Source organism: Mesoplodon densirostris, chromosome 3, assembly GCF_025265405.1.
Source record: "Mesoplodon densirostris isolate mMesDen1 chromosome 3, mMesDen1 primary haplotype, whole genome shotgun sequence".
NCBI lineage: Eukaryota > Metazoa > Chordata > Mammalia > Artiodactyla > Ziphiidae > Mesoplodon > Mesoplodon densirostris.
Window position 1 is genome coordinate 33,139,741 of NC_082663.1, and position 16,587 is coordinate 33,156,327.

The 16,587-nt window shown below is 38.3% G+C and overlaps 1 protein-coding gene across 1 annotated transcript in view; it reads right to left on the minus strand.

Moving 5' to 3' along the window:
- Positions 1 to 16,587, minus strand: part of FYB1 (FYN binding protein 1) — a 185,881-nt gene that overhangs the window by 49,551 nt on the left and 119,743 nt on the right. The window contains exon 3 of the mRNA XM_060091654.1: positions 2,819 to 2,975. Coding sequence (XP_059947637.1) covers positions 2,819 to 2,975 — 157 coding nt within the window. The remainder of the gene's footprint in view (positions 1 to 2,818; positions 2,976 to 16,587) is intronic.

Consider the following 16,587-nt stretch of genomic DNA (forward strand, 5'->3'; position numbering starts at 1 on the left):
ATTTTGGATTTTACTTGAGCTCTCTGATGGGAGCTTGAAAGTCTTACACCATACACCACATTTTTACTTAAGAAAAAATTTTGTCTTATAGATGTCCCTTGGTTTTCATTTTCTCTGTTCTCTTCATCTGACATTTAACTTTCAGATGTGCCAGTTCTAGCTTATCTAGGCAATGTAACATCTAAGATTCTTGTTTCTCTCCAACTTTTTTCTGAGAGTAAGAGTAACTCTTAGATGAATCAAACTTTCTAATTAGGAGCCCTTAATAAGATGGAAATAGGGATGAGGTTAAGTTTATTACAACTGGTGGATTTTGCTGATTTCTGATGAAAACACTATTACAAGTAAAAATTTGAACCTGGCTGGTTGGCGGGCTCTTTTCAACTTTGCACAAATTTCCTACAAAGTTGGGAAATTGACCAGCAATGGTATGATGTTGTAGTCCAGGCTACTGGTCTCTTTTTGAAATCTTTTCTTCTTTTTATAACTTTTTATTCTCCACCTTATCACAGTGGATTCTAGGGTGTAGGTTTACAGAACAGAGTTATCATAGCAGGCCTGAAGTTGCTATTTTTAAAAGAATCTTCTATCAAGATGGGCTATTGATTTGTAACTGGGAACTCAGCTCTGAAAGCATTTCCTGCACTGATAGGAAAAGTTGCCTAATGGTAAGAATGCTTTGCTGTGCCTAGATTGTATAAACAACATGACTTATGGTGAACACCTGCTTTCCTTCTAGAAGTCTAGTATTTTGGTAGTTGCTAGGCAGAAGGTGCCTAGGTGCCAGCTTTCAGTAAAAGCTGCCTCTAAAATGCTTTCCTGAGAAGCAACATTACACTTGTATTGCATTTTTTACCTGGAGAAAAGAGCAGTCCTACTCTGTCCACTGCCAGGTTTAGAAGGAGAGTGTGACTGGGATAAATCTTAGCCATGAGTGCTACTATGTGCTGAGTTCCGTGTGTCCTTTTAGTGGATCATCAAACATATGGGTGGTCTTGAGGACTCCCAAACATCAGGAATAATGCTAAACCCTCCTCCTCTCCATGATCTCTTCAATCAAAGAGTTACCAGTCGTTATGCCTTAGAAATGATCAGGAATTCATGCTCAAGCTACTTACTGAAATTTCTCATTAGAATTAAACAGGATCCAGAAAGATAACTGAAGCCAGGAGCTGGGATAGAGTCATATAATAAAATTCAAAAGTACTAAGATCAAAATCTAATGGGTTAAATTCATCAGAGTAGGAACAAAATTAGGAAAAAGACAGGATTTAATACATGTGAATGGAAAGTAATTTACACAGAAATCAAGTGTATATAAGAACACCTATTAGTTATTTTAATTAAACTAATATTTATTTGACACATATGTTAGTAGGCATATGGCTTACACTCTTATTTGGTAGCTGGTTATCATAAATTAGTATTCATAAACTCAAATGCCTGGAAGGGCAGGTAGTTAACAGAAATGCACAATGCAGCTTATACAGAGGATTGTAGCCACTAAGCTGCTCTAACACCTTCTAGTTAGTTGAAGTTATGCCTTTAACCCCCCCACCAAAGCCTAATAAAGTGAAATATAGTGGTGGCTACCCATGACATGTTTTCAACCCCTGCTCTAAATTGTAATCATCAGCATTAAAGAAAGCTGTCAATCGGATTTTGATATTAATAGATTCTATCAGAAGGATTAAGGATATTAAGTGCTTTAAATGTAATGAATATCAATCTGATAGGGGATTGAAGTGAAGGAAAAACAAACGTAGCTAAATATTTTGGCATATTACTTACTTGCGGTAAAGGAGAATCATGCAAAACAATTTTCTAGAAGAGGAAATGGAAGATCTACTCTGACTTGCCAAAGGAATCTATGCTTGCCATCGTCTGGCTATTTCTTTTCAAAACATTGCATCTATCCCCATCTTCTGCTTACTTTTTCCTCAACCAGCTATTCTGGTAAATCACGGATAAAGAGCCCATGCATACAACCCATACAGTTTTGACATTTCTAAAACTACCATCTAAGAAAAGTGAGAGTGGGCTTGAATAAGTTTCCTAGCTTTTTAATACACAGTCAAAAATCTGAATATTCAGAGAAAACTTCCATTTTTTACTTAAAGGAGGTTATTTAGCAGGGTGGTTAAAAGCTCCCATTTTATTTGGACTCAGACTGACATTGACTCACATTTGGAGAAGTTACTTAGCCTCCGTAAAGTTCCATTTACTCATCTATGACAGGATGATAACACTATCCACTCAATAAAATTATAAGGATTATACATGTAACGTGCCTAGCACATCATAGGCAGTGAGTAAAATATGGTGGTGGTGGTGGTGGTGGTGATGATAATGGTGGTGATGGTGGTTGTGATAGTGGTGATGATGGCAATGATGGTGCTGGTGGCGATGATAATGATGGTGGTGATGATGATAATGGTGATGGTGGTGATGATGGCAGTGGTGGCTGTGGTGTTGGTGATGATAATGGTGGTGATGATGTTCATGGTGGTTGTGGTGATGCTAATGGTGGCGGTGGTGGTGCTGACTTGAAGAATGCTTCAGAACTTCTAAAAGGGCACTGGGAAATTTCTTCAAATGAACTCTTAAGGGGAAAACCACTGAAAAAACAGAGAAGTAAGAGTTGCTCAAGGGTATGGTGGTGTCAGAGCAGTTTGCTCAGCCATCTCATCCCCCTGCCAACTGCTCACCTTTGTGGCTACATTATTTTACCATGGAACCCTCAGCATTCAGCCAAACATAGTTTGAAAATCCATGGCAAGAGACTGACAAAGAAATGGCAAGATAACCTTTTGCTTACTTGAGATCTAAGGGAGGTTTAATATTTCTGGGAGGTAGACTTGGGACTGCCGATTGTGATGGGTGAGATGCTGGCAATGGTGGCTGGCTGGCCGGATACGATGGTGGCGGTGGTGGTAGGGAAGTTGTTGAGTAAGACGTTAAGACTTTGCTGGTACCTAAGAAGCAAAGCAAAAAATACTGTGAATTAAGACAAATCTTCAAACTATAAGAACTGGCTATTCCAAGTATGTAGAAATGAGGATTCTAAATATAAATATGTAAGAAATGCATTCTATTTATTCTAATTAATGCTTTAAAGAGTTTAATACTCTCAGTATCATGGGACATGGATTTTTTATTTTCTTTCTGCATACCAGCTTTTATATTTACAAAATTAAAACATCTACATATTTTATTCTTAAATGCTTACAAAATCTCTATAGTATCATGATTCTCTGAATCCTCCTCAACCCTCTTGCCCTCATAAAGTCAATTTTTTTTCTTTCTTATTTTTCTTTTTAAGTTCATTTTTTTTCACACACACACACTGTATTTTATTTTCACAAGAGATAAATAAACTGACACAAAGCATTGTAAGTGGATGACCAAAACAAAAGCAACAATGGTTGCAATTACCAAACACAAAACACACTCATACTATGTCATAATATTGACATTCAGTCCAGTAATCCTCCACTGTAACAGCTCCTTTACTTTGTAGTGAAAATTGATTTGTATATTTTTTGTCTCTGAGTCCTTGTGGGATTTTTTTTTAATTCAGACAGAAGGTCACAAAAATTATAATCATCCTCATCAGTTCACTCAGTCCCATGTAATTAATTTTTTTCATCTTGATCTTTTGTTAGCACTTTTATGAATTCATCAGTGTTCCATTAGAGTTCTGAAAATGCTTATTCATTCAGTTCAGCAGTATAGTCAGTTACCAGAAACCTGTACTTGTCAGAGTTTTTTCCATGAATTCCTTGAAGATGAAACTCTTTTATAGGAACAATTTTGCAAAAGCATCAGAGTACACCAAGAACTGTCTGTAAATGACAAAAGACTTAAAAATGACCACGGTTAAAGATTTGATGAAAGTTCTTAATAATGCAAATGACAAGGAAATTTAGTTATTTCTGAGATATACATGTTAAAGTAATAACTAGAATTATGATTTATAACTATATACCAGAACATATAAGATTTTTAGAAATTTCATGTAATGTCTGAAACATTTATATTAACATATTTCCATACAAATAACCCAAAGAAAGTTTAGTATTAGTTGTTTTTTGTTTGTTTTATTTATACTGCAGGTTCTTATTAGTCATCAATTTTATACACATCAGTGTATACATGTCAATTCCAATCACCCAATTCATCACACCACCATCCCCACCCCCTTCCGTGGTTTTCCCCCCTTGTTATCCATACGTTTGTTCTCTACATCTGTGTCTCAAATCTTCCCTGCAAACTGGTTCATCTGTACCATTTTTCTAGGTTCCACATATATGCATTAATATACGATATTTGTTCTTCTCTTTCTGACTTACTTCACTCTGTATGACAGTGTCTAGGTCCATCCACGTCTCAACAAATGACTCAATTTCGTTCCATTTTATGGCTGAGTAATATTCCATTGTATATAAGTACTGCATCTTCTTAATCCATTCGTCTGTTGATGGGCATTTAGGTTGCTTCCATGACCAGGCTATTGTAAATAGTGTTGCAATGAACATTGGGATGCATGTGTCTTTCTGAATTATGGTTTTCTCTGTGCATGTGCTCAGTAGTGGGATTGCTGGATCATATGGTAATTCTATTTTCAGTTTTTTAAGGAACCTCCATACTGTTCTCCATAGTGGCTGTATCAATTTACATTCCCACCAACAGTGCAAGAGGGTTCCCTTTCCTCCACACCTTCTCCAGCATTTGTTGTTTGGAGATTTTCTGATGATGCCCATTCTAACTGGTGTGAGGTGATACCTCATTGTAGTTTTGATTTGTATTTCTCTAATAATTAGTGATATTGAGCAGCTTTTCATGTGCTTCCTGGTCATCTGTATGTCTTCTTTGGAGAAATGTCTATTCAAGTCTTTGGCCCATTTTTGGATTGGGTTGCTTGTTTCTTTAATATTGAGCTGCATGAGCTGTTTATATATTTTGGAGATTCATCCTTTGTCCATTGATTCCTTTGCAAATATTTTCTCCCATTCTGAGGGTTGTCTTTTCATCTTGTTTATGGTTTCCTTTGCTGCGCAAAAGCTTTTAAGTTTCATTACATCCCATTTGTTTACTTTTGTTCTTATTTTCATTACTCTAGGAGGTGGATCAAAAAAGATCTTGCTGTGATTTATGTCAAAGAGTGTTCTTCCTATGTTTTCCTCTAAGAGTTTTATAGTGTCCAGCGTTACATTTTGGTCTCAAATCAATTTTGAGTTTATTTTTGTGTATGGTGTTAGGGAGTGTTCTAATTTCATTCTTTTACATGTAGCTGTCCAGTTTTCCCAGCACCACTTTTTGAAGAGACTGTCTTTTCTCCATTGTATATCTTTGCCTCCTTTGTCATAGATTAGCTGACCATACGTTCGTAGGTTTATCTCTGGGCTTTCTATTTTGTTCCATTGATCTATGTTTCTGTTTTTGTGCCAGTACCATATTGTCTTGATTACTGTAGCTTTGTAGTATAGTCCGAAGCCAGGGAGTCTCATTCTTCCAGCTCCATTTTTTCCCCTCAAGAATGCTTTGGCTATTCAGGGTCTTTTGTGTCTCCATACAAATTTTAAGATGATTTGTTCTAGTTCTGTAAAAAATGCCATTGGTAATTTGATAGAGATTGCATTGAATCTGTAGATTGCTTTGTGTAGTGTAGTCATTTTCACAATATTGATTCTTCCAATCCAAGAATATATTACATCTCTCCATCTGTTAGTATCATCTTTAATTTCCTTCATCTGTGTCTTATAGTTTTCTGCATACAGGTCTTTTGTCTCCCTAAGTAGGTTTATTCCTAGGTATATTATTCTTTTTGTTTCAATGGTACATGGGAGTGTTTCCATAATTTCTCTTTCAGATTTTTCATCATTAGTGTATAGGAATGCAAGAGATTTCTGTGCATTAATTTTGTATCCTGAAAATTTACCAAATTCATTGATTAGCTCTAGTAGTTTTCTGGTGACATTTTTAGGATTCTCTATGTATAGTATCATGTCACCTGCAAACAGTGACAGTTTTACATCTTCTTTTCCAATTTGTATTCCTTTTATTTCTTTTTCTTCTCTGATTGCTGGGGCTAGGACTTCCAAAGCTATGTTGAATAACAGTAGTGAGAGTGGACATCATTGTCTCGTTCCTGATCTTAGAGGAAATGCTTTCAGTTTTTCACCATTGAGAATGATGTGTGCTGTGGGTTTGTCATATATGGCCTTTATTATGTTGAGGTAGGTTTCCTCTATGCCCACTTCCTGGAGAGTTTTTATCATAAATGGGTGTTGAATTTTGTCAAAAGCTTTTTCTGCATCTATTGAGATGATCATATGGTTTTTATTCTTCAATTTGCTAATATGGTGTATCACATTGATTGATTTGTGTATATTGAAGAATCCTTGTATCCCTGGGATAAATCCCACTTGTTCATGGTGTATGATCCTTTTAATGTGTTGTTGGATTCTGTTTGCTAGTATTTTGTTGAGGATTTTTGCATTGATATTCATCAGTGATATTGGTCTGTAATTTTCTTTTTTTGTAGTATCTTTGTCTGGTTTTGGTATCAGGGTGATGGTGGCCTCAAAGAATCAGTTTGGGAGTGTTTCTTCCTTTGCAATTTTTTGGAAGAGTTTGAGAAGGATGGGTGTTAGCTCTTCTCTAAATGTTTGACAGAATTCACCTGTGAAGCCATCTGGTCCTGGACTTTTTTTTTTTTTTTTTTTTTTTTTTTTTTGCGGTATGCGGGCCTCTCACTGTTGTGGCCTCCCCCGTTGCGGAGCACAGGCTCCGGATGCGCAGGCTCCGGACGCGCAGGCTCAGCGGCCATGGCTCACGGGCCCAGCCGCTCCGCGGCATATGGGATCCTCCCAGACCGGGGCACGAACCCGTATCCCCTGCATCGGCAGGCGGACTCTCAACCACTTGCGCCACCAGGGAGGCCCTGGTCCTGGACTTTTGTTTGTTGAAGATTTTTAATCACAGTTTCAATTTCATTACTTGTGATTGGTCTGTTCATATTTTCTGTTTCTTCCTGGTTTAGTCTTTGAATGTTAGACCTTTCTAAGAATTTGTTCTTTTCTTCCAGGTTGTCCATTTTATTGGCATAGAGTTGCTTGTAGTAGTCTCTTAGGATGCTTTGTATTTCTGTGGTGTCTGTTGTAACTTCTCCTTTTTTATTTCTAATTTTATTGATCTGAGTCCTCTCCCTCTTTTTCTTGATGAGTCTGGCCAATGGTTTATCAACTTTGTTTATCTTCTCAAAGAACCAGCTTTTAGTTTTATTGATCTTTGCTATTGTATTTTTTTGTTTCTATTTCATTTATTTCTGCTCTGAACTTTATGATTTCTTTCCTTCTGCTAACTTTGGGTTTTGTTTATTCTTCTTTCTCTAGTTCCTTTAGGTGTAAGGTTAGATTGTTTGGTTGAGATTTTTCCTGTTTCTTGAGCTAGGCTTGTATAGCTATAAACTTGCCTCTTTGAACTGCTTTTGCTGCATCCCATAAGTTTTGGATAGTCGTGTTTTCATTGTCATTTGTCTCTAGGTATTTTCTGATTTCCTCTTTGATTTCTTCAGGGATCTTTTGGTTATTTAGTAATGTATTGTTTAGCCTCCATGTGTTTTTGTTTTTTACGTTTTATCCCCTGTAATTTATTTCTAATCTCATAGCATTGTGGTCAGAAAAGATGCTTGATTTGATTTCAGTTTTCTTAAATATACTGAGGCTTGATTTGTGACCCAGGATGTGATCTATCCTGGAGAATGTTCCATGCGCACTTGAGAAGAAAGTGTAATCTGCTGTTTTTGGATAGAATGTCCTATAAATATCAATTAAATCTATCTGGTCTATTGTGTCATTTAAAGCTTCTGTTTTTTTTTAATTTTCATTTAGGATGATCTGTCCATTGGTGTAAGTGAAGTGTTAAATTCCCCCTCTATTATTTTGTTACTCTCCATTTCTTCTTTTGCAGATGTTAACAGTTGCCTTATGCATTCAGGTGCTCCTATGTTGGGTGCATATATATTTATATTTGTTATATCTTCTTCTTGGATTGATCCATTGATCATTATGTAGTGTCCTTCCTTGTCTCTTGTAACATTCTTTACTTTAAAGTCTATTTTATCTGATAAGAGTATTGCTACTCTAGCTTTCTTTTGATTTCCATTTGCATGAAATATGTTTTCCATCTCCTCACTTCAGTCTGTATGTGTCCCTAGGTCTGAAGTGGGCCTCTTTTAGACAGCAGATATATGGGTCTTGTTTTTGTATCCATTCAGGAAGCCTGTGTCTTTTGGTTGGAGCACTTAGTCCATTCACATTTAAGGTAATTATCGATATGTATATTCCTATGACCATTTTCTAATTTGTTTTGGGTTTGTTTTTGTAGATCCTTTTCTTGTCTTGTGTTTCTCAGTTAGAGAAGTTCCTTTAGCATTTGTTGTAGAGCTGGCTTGGTAGTGTTATTTTCTCTTAGCTTTTGCTTGTCTGTAAAGTTTTTGATTTCTCAGTCGAATCTGAATGAGATTCTTGCTGGGTAGAGTAATCTTAGTTTAAGTTCTTCCCTTTCATCACTTTAACTATATCATGCCACTCCCTTCTGGCTTGTAGAGTTTCTGCTGAGAAATCAGCTGTTAATCTTATGGGAGTTCCCTTGTATGTTATTTGTCATTTTTCCCTTGCTACTTTCAATAATTTTTGTTTGTCTTTAACTTTTGCCAGTTTGATTACTATGTGTCTCAGTCTGTTTCTCCTTGGGTTTATCCTGTATGGGACTCCCTACTTCCTGGACTTGGGTGGCTATTTGCTTTCCTATGTTAGGGAAGTTTTCGACTATAATCTCTTCAAATATTTTCTCTGGTCGTTTCTGTCTCTCTTCTCCTTCTGGGACCCCTATCATGCAAATGTTGTTGCATTTAATGTTGTCCCAGAGGTCTCTTAGGCTGTCTTCATTTCTTTTCATTCTTTTTCCTTTATTCTGTTCCACAGCAGTGAATTCCACCATTCTGTCTTCTAGGTCACTTATCTGTTTTTCTGCCTCAGTTATTCTGCTATTGATTCCTTCTAGTGTAGTTTTCATTTCAGTTATTGTATTGTTCATCTCTGTTTGTTTGTTCTTTAATTCTTTTAGGTCTTTGTTAAGCATTTCTTGCATCTTCTCGATCTTTACCTCCATTCTTTTTCCGAGGTCCTGGATCATGTTTAGTATCATTATTCTGAATTGTTTTTCTGGAAGGTTGCTTATCTCCACTTCATTTAGTTGTTTTTCTGGGGTTTTATCTTGTTCCTTCATCTGGTACATAGCCCTCTGCCTTTTCATCTTGTCTGTCTTTCTGTGAATGCGGTTTTTGTTCCACAGGCTGCAGGACTGTAGTTCTTCTTGCTTCTGCTGTCTGTCCTCCAGTGGATGAGGCTATCTAAGAGGCTTGTGTAAGTTTCCTGATGGGAGGGACTGGTGGTGGGTAGAGCTGACTGTTGCTCTGGTGGGCAGCACTCAGTAAAACTTTAATCCACTTGACTGTTGATGGGTGGGGCTGGGTTCCCTCCGTGTTGGTTGTTTTGCCTGAGGCAACCCAACACTAGAGCCTACCTGGGCTCTTTGTTTGGGCTAATGACACACTCTGGGAAGGCTCACCCCAAGGAGTACTTCCCAGAACTTCTGCTGCCAGTGTCCTTGTCCCCATGGTGAGCCACAGCCATCCCCCAGCTCTGCAGGAGACCCTCCAACACTAGCAGGTAAGTCTGGTTCAGTCTCCCCTGGGGTCACTGCTCCTTCCCCTGGGTCCCGATGCACACACTACTTTGTGTGTGCCCTCCAAGAGTGGAGTCTCTGTTTCCCCCAGTCCTGTCAAAATCCTGTGAACAATTCTCACTAGGCTTCACAGTGTGATTCCCTAGGAATTCCTCCTCCCATTGCTGGACCCCCAGGTTGGGAAGCCTGATGTGGGGCTCGGAACCTTCACTCCAATGGGTGGACTTCTGTGGTATAATTGTTCTCCAGCCTGTGAGCCACCCACCAGCAGTTATGGGATTTGATTTGACTGTGATTGTGCCCCTCCTACTGTCTCATTGTGGCTTCTCTTTTTTCTTTGGATGTGGGGTGTCTTTTTTGATGAGTTCCAGTTTCTTCCTGTTGATGATTATCCAGCAGTTAGTTGTGATTCTGGTGTTCTTGCAAGAGGGAGTGAGAGCAGGTCCTTCTACTCCGCCATCTTGGTTCCTCCCCTCATATACTCGACATGGCTTCTTAAATATTCAATTTCTTTCCCTACCTCTCCCCACCCCCAGTTTGTACATATAATTGACAAATAAAATTGTAAGATGTTTAAAGTGTATATGTGATGATTTGATATACATATATATTGTGAAAGGTTTCCTCCTATCAAGTTAGTTTACATCCATCACCTCACATATTGACCTTTTCTAGGGTTGGTGGTGAGAACATTTAAGTTCTATTCTTTTAGCAAATTTCAGTTATGCAATACTGTGTTATCAACTGTAGTCACCATGTTTTATTTTAGATCCTCAGATTTTACACATCTTATAACTGAAAGTTTCTACCCTTTGACCAACCACTTCTTCTTTTTTTTTGCCCATCCCAGCCCCTGGCAACCACTTTTCTACTATTTATAGATTTTACAAAAAGCTTTCGAATTCCTTTTAGATATTTCTGCCTCTCTCCAAAATTTTTCACTTATGGTGATTATTAAAAATACTACCCTCTCTCCTTTCTCTGACAGTCCTCTTGGAGTTTTAAAAATTGCTCAGTCCCTGCACCCCTGACTTGTGACACTTCTTGCAAGGCGCAAGTCTCACAGGAATAGCTCATTTTCTCTTTTGGCACCTATGTTTTCGGGTTGAGGTTGGGAGAATTAGTTCCCTTATAAATATTGTAAATAAAAATTTCTAACTGATTACAGTTATGTTAAAAATATTTTGTCTAGTTCATTTTTGTCATAAAGTTAACTTTTTTTGATATATAGGACTTACTACTTTTTCTCTAGTTCAATTAGTACATTCTTGGGAATTCCCTGGAGGTTCAGTGGTTAGGACTCGGTGCTCTCATTGCCAGGGGCCCGGGTTCAATCCCTAGTGGGGCAACTAAGATCCCAAAAGCCCCACAAGCCTTATGCTGGAGCTTTCTGGTGGTCATCTGAGATGCGCCCCTGCTCTTCTGCCTGCCCCGCATCTACTCTCCCTCCCCTGGTTAGAATAACTTGAGCTGCCCAGAAAGGAGTGTCACTACTTTTCCACTGGACTTGGAACTCCAAGGGGGTCCTCTGGGAATTCTGCAGCCATATCACCACCACCACTAGAGGGCTTGCCTGAGGGTACAGCAAAACCAGAGGAAAGCAAGGCTGGGAGATGGAGAGGGATTGGTTGGATTTTTTTTTTTACTTTGGAAAATTGTTAGAGATAATTTGACAGGCTTAATGAGATACTAAACTGTGTAAGTGTCTTATTCCTCATTAAGCTTGGGAGAACACATGCTAAAGTCTTCCTATGTTACACTAGTATTTAGCAGTGGAATGTTTTGCTTTGCAAAATTTTTTTTAAACGTATTCATACAGTGATCGTTTGGTTAAAAGGATTTTTTTTTTTAGATGTTAAGGGTAGGAATTAATTAATTAATTAATTAATTTTTGCTGTGTTGGGTCTTCATTTCTGTGCGAGGGCTTTCTCTAGTTGTGGCAAGTGGGGGCCACTCTTCATCGCGGTGTGCGGGCCTCTCACTATCATGGCCTCTGTTGTTGCGGAGCACAGGCTCCAGATGCACAGACTCAGTAGTTGTGGCTCATGGGCCTAGTTGCTCCACAGCATGTGGGATCCTCCCAAGCCAGGGCTCGAACCTGTGTCCCCTGCATTAGCAGGCAGATTCTCAACCACTGCGCTACCAGGGAAGCCCTTGCTTTGCAAAGTTTATGGTCACTTTCAAATACTACAGAGAATATATTTGCATGTATACAAAATAATTCTAAGGAAAAGCATCTTAGTATTTCAGGGGGAAAAAACAGGTAGACTTACCTTACTATAATATGATTGGTTCTAAAATCTTAATGTGGACTTTATAAAATATACCAAAATATAATTAGTAATATTGGAATTCTCAAAAACAAAAATCTAGTCTGATGTGATGAAAAGAAAAGTGTGGATATTGAATTATAATAAAGCAAGTAAAGAAGAAACAGAAAATAAATCTATAGGAAATTTCTGAGATTAATGATAACATTAATAAATCACTTTTTTGCTAGGAACCATTTTAGGCATTTTGCATATGGAATTTTATTTAACTTTCATAACATTCCTTTGGGTATATATTATTATCTAGCTTCCATTTGATAATTAAGAAAACTACCCAAGTTCAGAAAGTCAGTAAACAATAGAGGTGGAATTCAAACTCAGGCAGAATTTGAACCTTAGTTGATTTCTTATGATGTCTGTGCCCTTTCTGCTATGTTCTGCTCATGCCCTCAAAGTGATGAAATGGAAATTAGTGATACATTCAAATGGACATATTAACACATTTTTGTAAGTCCAGCTTTTCTAATTGGTACTTTTCCTCTTAGTGCAACTTGACAACTGTTTTCAGTTTCATTAGGGCAGTACTAGCTCTGGCGTCTATAAAGTAATCTGTAAAGGAATTAAAATATATTGGTGTTTTGGATATATGTTTCAGAATTTGATCTTGGAAACCACATAGCAGGAAAGTAGATATTCAGGAGTTAGTGGAAAATGGGCCCCCAAAGATGGATGACTGATGTGGGCTGACAGGAAAAAAAAAAGTCTCATGAATTGGAATTGAGGAGTTTGAAATAAAATCATGAAAGGATTTAAAGATATGAAATAAATAAAGGGAAAGAACAACAAGTTTAGAGTTTGGTTGGCATCAAGAATTAGAAATGTAAAATTTGAGACCTAACACACAAAACTCTGATCTATCTGTTTATCTGTCTATCTATCCATCCATCCATCCATTTATCCATCCATCTATCTATCCATCTATCCATCTATCTATATGTGTGTGTGTGTATATATATATATATATGTCTTATCCCCCGAGTCTCAGGGGATATCGCCTAGGTAGTCTGTAGCTTTACAAGAATTGAAAAGACAATTTGGAATTTCTTCCCCAAAGAAGGAGAGGACTGTGTAGGGATATGGGTCTCATAGCAGTAGGCAGAGCTAGTCTCTTGGACAGTATAGGACAGCTCAGTGGCAGTGAGCTAATCAGGTGAATACGCAACCTACTGCCCACTCTCATCCCAAGTCAGATTCAGGAACTGTGTTCCTGGCCTTTTAACTGGAACCCAAGGCTTCAAGGAGATACTGAGCATTTTGCTAAAAAGCCAAATGGGAGCTTGACTTACACCTTGCTGTAACACTTGAACTTCCACAAGAGATGTAATTTTGATAATAAAATTCTTAGCCATAATTTAAAAAATGTGACTAATAGAACTCACTGTACTTATAGTAGGGAACAGTTCATACTGGTTACAGAAAAAATGGGGAGAGTTGGGAATGAAGGGGAGAGAACTTGCAAAACCTTCTAGAGCATGAAAACAACTCTCAAGAATCTGGAAAGTTAACAACCTCTGATTCAAACTTCATTCTCTTAATTTTGGAAGCTCAGAAGAGGTCTTGCGCAAGTCATGTGCCCCGGCTCAGGACGGCCTGGACGGGTGGAACACAAGGGCCATTTTACCAGGAGCAAACTACTGGGAGAGGCTTCCATGAGTCAGCAGTGCCTAGGGGTTATCTGGCCTTGCCCTGAAGGGTGGCTCCAGGTTCACTGAAACACAAACTACCCAAAGTGGTGACATTATGTCAGGATTTAAAACTATAAATGGGGGGCTTCCATAGTGGCTCAGTGGTTGGGAATCACCTGCCAATGCAGGGGACACAGGTTCAGGCCCTGGTCCAGGAGGATCCCACTTGCTGCAGAGCGGCTGGGCCCGTGCACCACAACTACTGAGCCTGTGCTCTAGAGCCCATGAGCCACAACTACTGAGCCCACGTGCCACAGCTACTGAAGCCTGTGTGCCTAGAGCCTGTGCTCCACAACAGGAGAAGCCACTGCAATGAGAAGCCCTCGCACCGCAACGAAGAGTAGCTCCCACTCACCGCAACTAGAGAAAGCCCGTGTGCAGCAACAAAGACCCAACACAGCCAAAAAACAAAATAAATAAATTAATTAAATAAATGTGAAAAAAAAACTATAAATGGAAAAACAGAGTTGAGAAGGAAGGAAAGAAGAGATGCGGAGAAGGGGAGGGGGTGATTAATGAAGAAATGGTGATGGTGGTAATGTACTCATGTTATAGAAAATGGAAATTGTATTATTTCACAAACTTTGCACTTTAGATTTTTTTGACAACTAAATACTGGTTCCTGATATTGTCACAATAATCTTGTAACACAAATATCTATGAGGACTTGGGAAATCTATCCCACAGATTCTGACATTTATGACTTTTGATTAAGAAAGTACTTGTAACCTTCATGTCCCAAGGCATCTAAGGAGCATCTTGAGTTGTGGTTCTGGATTTCCTTTTTAATCTATGGATTCATCTACAAAACCAAAGACACTATCACCCAATTGCCATAAAACCCTGACTCTAGACCTAATTTCTAATTATGGTTTTGTTGGGATGTCTTAGAACTGAGCCAGAAATTAGAAAACTTTGATTTTACCACCAGCTCTGTCACCAAAGAGCTCTTTGTCATTGGCAAATCATTTAACTTCCACGTGATTTAGTTTTTCCAACTGTCAAAAGGGAGTGATATGACCCCAACTACTTCACATAGGTTTAAGGATTAGGTGAGCTGATATGTTTGGAAGTATCTTGAAAAGTCTGAAGCATTATATAAACATAAAAGATGATCACACAACGATGAGGGGGTGCCACAAATAAAATCATTACTAAGTTATCCTGAATTGAAATATTTTAAAATCATTTATATAAGGTCATTTATTTATTTGGGAATTATTATATGCCTGCCCCAAGATTTAGCCATTGAACTGGCAACATGGAATATAGAATTTTATTTTCTCTAAGCCTGGATAAGCATATGGCTGTTGCCCATCCAAACAGGATGAAAAGCTCTAGCAATTGTATGGCATTTCCAGAACCTGGACTGGTGAATTCTGCACTAAGAACAATCTAAGTGCACACTTGATGGAACCCCTGGCAGTTGCCTGCCCATGCGCAGTCATTTACACCTAACTAAACATGGGGTTTTTCAGGACCGAGTCTCACTAAGATCTTATCACATTTACCACAATAGTGGTTTCAAAGTTCCCCACATTACCGGACCCTATTCATGTCTTCCTCATTCACCACAGATTTTCTTACCTCTTATTTTACTAACAGCATGGAGAACACTCTACCTGACCATTCCCACTTACCCTTCATTCTAACTTAAAGTCTCCTTACATCTTGCTTCCCTCATTTCCTTTATCACTGCTTCTCTGGAAAAACATCAGTCTTACCAATACTAGCTGCCATTCTTGGTTCGTATTAGTGCCCACTTCCTTATAGACCATGCTTCATTAATCACCAACTCTCTCACTTGCATCAGGTAAGAAACATTTATTATGAGATTACTATGTGTTCTGGACTGTGTGTTTCCTCCTTTATGATGCACTTCCCATCTTAAACATGGTTTGATCTCCTCTACTCTAAAGAAACACAACAATATCCTTTCTTCTTTATCCCCCACTCTAGTTACCAGCTGCTTTTTCTCCTTCCCTTCACAGCTACACTTCTTGGAACACAAGTCTATATTTGCCACTTCTATACCTTTATTGTGCTTGGGTGGCTTCATGGCAGAGGGAAGAATGAAATGTTCTGAGGTAGAGAGGCTTGGGTTAGAAATCAGACTTCACCACTCTTATGTTAACCTTTATTTAATTGTTTATTACTCAATTTGGGGCCTTAAATAAGTTGCTTGACTTCTCCAAGTCTTCATTTTCTCATCTGTGAAATGGTCATATACACCCACCTTGCAGAAGCACCTGAACATTGCAGCACTTAATAAACATTCCTGTTCTTAACTGTTACCTGATCTGACTGCATCATTGATATATGGCAGTTTGCCCACCTCAACTGTAAAAACCAAAACCTTTCCCCCAAACCAACTATGCATAATCTTGGTTCTGTTAAGAGATCTTAGAATGGGTTAAGAATCAGGAAGTTTAACTCCTTATCCAGCCTGTTAGGTACCAAACAAACAAACATTACTTTCACTTTCTTGATTCCTAAACAACACCAGAAGCAAGTTTTCAACATGGGAAGTAGAATGGTTTGGTAGAAACAATACTTGTGCTGGAATCATTCAGATCTGGGTTTGACTACCAATCCTAACTAGTAGTAGCTGTAGGACACTGGGTAATGTATTTTGCTTCTCTGAGTTTTATATTCCCTGCCTGTTAAAATAGGACTACTGCTTCCTAACATGCAGGATGGTTATGAGAATGAGAAATGATATGTGTACCTACCAAGCACATAGTGGTTGTTCTACTTAAGAATTATCTTAGAACCTAGAACCATTGTGTTCTACATGGGACAGGCTCTCATTAAGCCTC